General features: G+C 49.6%; 1 protein-coding gene across 1 annotated transcript in view; it reads right to left on the reverse strand.

Moving 5' to 3' along the window:
* The window catches only part of LOC104728453 (uncharacterized protein At3g60930, chloroplastic-like), a 7,722-nt gene continuing 5,283 nt past the window's right edge, over window positions 1,378–3,816 (reverse strand). Inside the window, exons 2-3 of the mRNA XM_010447427.1 lie at window positions 2,323–3,814; window positions 1,378–2,248 (exon numbers count right to left, since the gene is read on the reverse strand). Of these exons, the coding sequence (XP_010445729.1) occupies window positions 1,562–2,248; window positions 2,323–3,814 (2,179 nt within the window). The 3' untranslated portion in view covers window positions 1,378–1,561. The remainder of the gene's footprint in view (window positions 2,249–2,322; window positions 3,815–3,816) is intronic.

Consider the following 3,816-nt stretch of genomic DNA (forward strand, 5'->3'; position numbering starts at 1 on the left):
TCTCAGCGAGATGTCCAGCTCTTACATCGACCCTCTGGCCAAGGGAACGATTTAAAACGCCTTCCTCATGGATGCAGCGGCGAAATAATCCGCACAAAATAAGCCGACCCAGATCGCATTCAGCTAGCAGGCGGTTAAGTTTGTATAAGCCGGGTTCTCACTCGCACTTTCTTGCCGACCTCGTGGCAAACACAGGGTAAGCCGGACACCAGGGCCGCACCTAAAAGGTATGACGAGCTCATCTCGATTACCACCCTAAACATTTGGTATTCGACACACGTAATAGGATAAGCCAAGAGACGTCTTGCACCGTAAAGTACAACTCGATACCAAAGATAGGAAAAGCGCAATTTTATTCGATAACCAAAGAGCAAACAAGTTCAAAATAACAATTAACAAAAAGGCCATGCTTGGCACAAGTTCAAAATAACAATTAACAAAAGGCCATGCTCGGCACAAGTTCAAAATAACAACTAACAAAAGGCCACGCTCGGCATAGATTCAAAATAAAACAAGCAACATAAAGCCACGCTCGGCATAAGCATCGCGCACAGACGATCAATCATCTATCCCCAGATCAGCATTAGAGGGCACATCGAACTCGAGCTCATCGACCGTCTCCCGAAAAGTTCGGCAATCGTTACGCAAACCTTCCAACGTGTCCAGTGGAACGTCCACAACTCTAGCAGCCACTGTCTCAAGGTACGTGCAGATTCCTTCAGCACGGTTGCCCTCAACAAAGATATGGTCTGTGCACTCTAGCTGAATAATGTAACGACGCAATACGTCGATCCGAGTTCGGCAAGCATCGATCTCCGCATTACTTTCGAAAGGTCTAGTGTTAAGAGGTTCAAGATCACCCTCTTCGAGATCAGGAATCTCCACTGCAATCACTGCCGCTTCACGACGAGAACGCTCCTCCAGCAAACGATCCCATCTCCATTTCGGAACGAAGAACCCCTCTTCGATCATAGTTTCGAGATACGCAACAGTCCCATCCACACGATCAAACTGGAAGCATAGCTCGAACTTACGGCGCAAAGCTAGAGTGTAGGCTCTCAACCTCTGGATCCAAGCACGATAAAACTCGAGCTCGGAACGAATTACATCATCCGATCTCGCAGCAAGCCGCTCTCGCGCTCTCCTTAGCCAGGCCGCTCTCGTGGTTACAGGCATAATGCCAACCTCAAACCGCTCAAAAATGAAAGAGTGATTTTCTTTTTCTTCTTAAAAAAAAAAGAGAGAAATGGTTGGAAAAGCGGAATGGCAAGAAATGAGCATTTGAGGAGCAATTTATAGAACAAAAGATACAATTTTCAAGGTGAAGTGGCCAATACAGTGACCCTCGAAGACCACATCCATCAAACGATCAACGCATGTCAAAAAACGAGAGGATAAAACATAGCAAAGTTCCAAAAAGGAAAAGTACAACGCCTAAACGGCTCAATATCCGGTCAATCCAACGATAATGCAAGGTCCCAAAAAGAAAATACATCGCCTAAACGGCCCAACATCCGCTACAAAACGGGAATAGGTTCTAATAAAACAAGACAAAAGCAAGTCACTGCTCGGCAGCAACCTGAGCGCCCGAGCCCGCAGGTGCCCCTGCCATGACGACCTCCTCTCCTACAACCACGGGAACCTCCGCCGCCTGAAGGTTCGTAGGAACGATCGCGGTCTCTGGAAGAGCCTCGAGGTCGCTGTCCAAAACATCGGCAATATCGAAACCAAGAACCTTCTCCTCCCACATCTTCACGTCAGCCTCCAAGCCGAGCAAAGTCTTCGACGGAATGACCGTACCACTCTTCACCAGCTCCTGAAGACAATCATAGGTGCCGCTCACCTGGCTCAAAGTCAGAAGAGACTCCTGCGCCGCTCTGTTGTCAATAATATGCCTCCTCATCCTCTCAATACGAGACTTGTAGTCGGCAACCTCGACATCGATGCCATGCCGCTCTGCTTGCAGCTGCTGCAACTGCGCCTTCTGAAACGCGTGATCAACCTCAAACTGCTCAAGACGAGAGCGGGAAGCGTTAAGAGAAGCCTTGAGATCGGCCACTTGCTTCCTGAAACCGGCAGTTTGCTTCGTAAGAACAGCAGAAACCCCTCGCTCTTTATCGAGATCCTGACGAAGCTCCTCAGCCGATCTCCTCGATGGTTCAGAGGTACGAGAATCAGCAAGTTGCTTCTCCAGCTCGGCAATGCGACGCTCGTACGAGACGACCATACGATTCACGCCACCACCATCCTGAAACACAAGAAATAAAGAATCAAGATAATAATTGGGAAAAGCCAATCAAGAACATAAAGAGAAATACCAACCTGGAAGTGTTTCCGAGCCCACGACCGATACAGCTCGGGATCATAGAGAGAACCCACAGAGGGAAGCGGGTCGAAGGAGCCGCGAACCTTGCTAGCAAGCTCACCACAAGCAGTAGCGTTGTTGATAAACAACTCATCCTTTGTCTTGTAAGAAAAGGAGAACGAATCATCAATCTCAGTGGTGTCGCGCGGTATGCCATCCCTCCTAGATCTCTTGGACGATTCGGGCTCGGGAGCGACCACCTCACCATGAGAAGCTCTCTTCCTTGATGGAGTAGGACGTCCAGAATCAGCGACGACGATCGCTAGGGCATCAGAAGCCTCGCCACGTGACTTCTGCGCACGCGGAACGACAGCAGGAACCTTGGCAGCTCTTTTGTCGGCGCGGGTAGCGGCCACCTCCGCCGATCTCAAATCTCCTGCAACTCGCAGATCGACACCTCCGCCGGCTGACGGGTCAACGACTTCAGTGTCGGCAGCGCGCGAAGAAGACCCAGCATCAACGGCCTTCTTGAACTGATCGGCGTATCGAGGAAGACGAGTGTTAACTTTTCCCATCCCTAAGCGCGGTAGACCTAAAAAGGAAAACAAAAGTGTGACGACCCAATAACCACCAAGGAGAGCAACAATCGATACAACAGAATAAGCAGGAAACTCACGAGATCTCTGAGTAATCGAAGGCCAATCAATCGCCCCTCTCGCTCTGATCTTCCTGAGATTGTCGAAAAAACCTGGAGGATGAGCACGCAAGCGAACGACAGGCTCTGCAAGCAACAACAAAAACAAGATAAGTGTTAGAAGCCAATCAAAGAAAATCAACAAGTAAGGATAAGAAACAGCAAAGCTACCGGGAACCATATTCCACTCAGTAGCGTAAAACATATCGAGGTTGTCAACCGAAGTCTCATCTAGCTTGACAAAGAAAAAGTAACGCTGCCAATGACGAATCTTCTTCTCAGCTCCGGTGACGATCTGATAACCCGATTTAGCACTAGTATAAAAGTACCCCGGACTACCTCTGACTTTCGTAAACCTGGTAGCCTCCTCAAGGAAATGTACATCAACCTCTACGCCACAATCGGTACCCAGTATCGCCAAACCAGCTGCGTTGCGGATACCTCCCACAGAAAGCTGGGAGATAGCTATCTTACGCCTCGCGCAGTAACGCGTCAAAAACTCCGGCAGAGGAAACCAACGACCGCAATCAGTAAAATAATGCTCATAGAGGGCGATAAAACCTACTGGAGGCGTCCAAGGACGCTCGTGGGGTTCAGGAGATCGGAAAACCAAACCCTCGGGCATCTTACACCACCGCATCATCTCGGCAATAGTATCTGATGTGCACAACGAAGGACCATGATCGGCCGGACCGGCTGAAAGACTGGCACCAATCGATGCAGCACTAAGACCCAAAACAGCTGAACGGGGACCAATATCCTCGGCCGGGACAACGTCCATAGGACTCCCACCGGAACCACTGTCGCTATCTTCGCT

Source organism: Camelina sativa, chromosome 11 (genome assembly GCF_000633955.1).
Source record: "Camelina sativa cultivar DH55 chromosome 11, Cs, whole genome shotgun sequence".
NCBI classification, from domain to species: domain Eukaryota; kingdom Viridiplantae; phylum Streptophyta; class Magnoliopsida; order Brassicales; family Brassicaceae; genus Camelina; species Camelina sativa.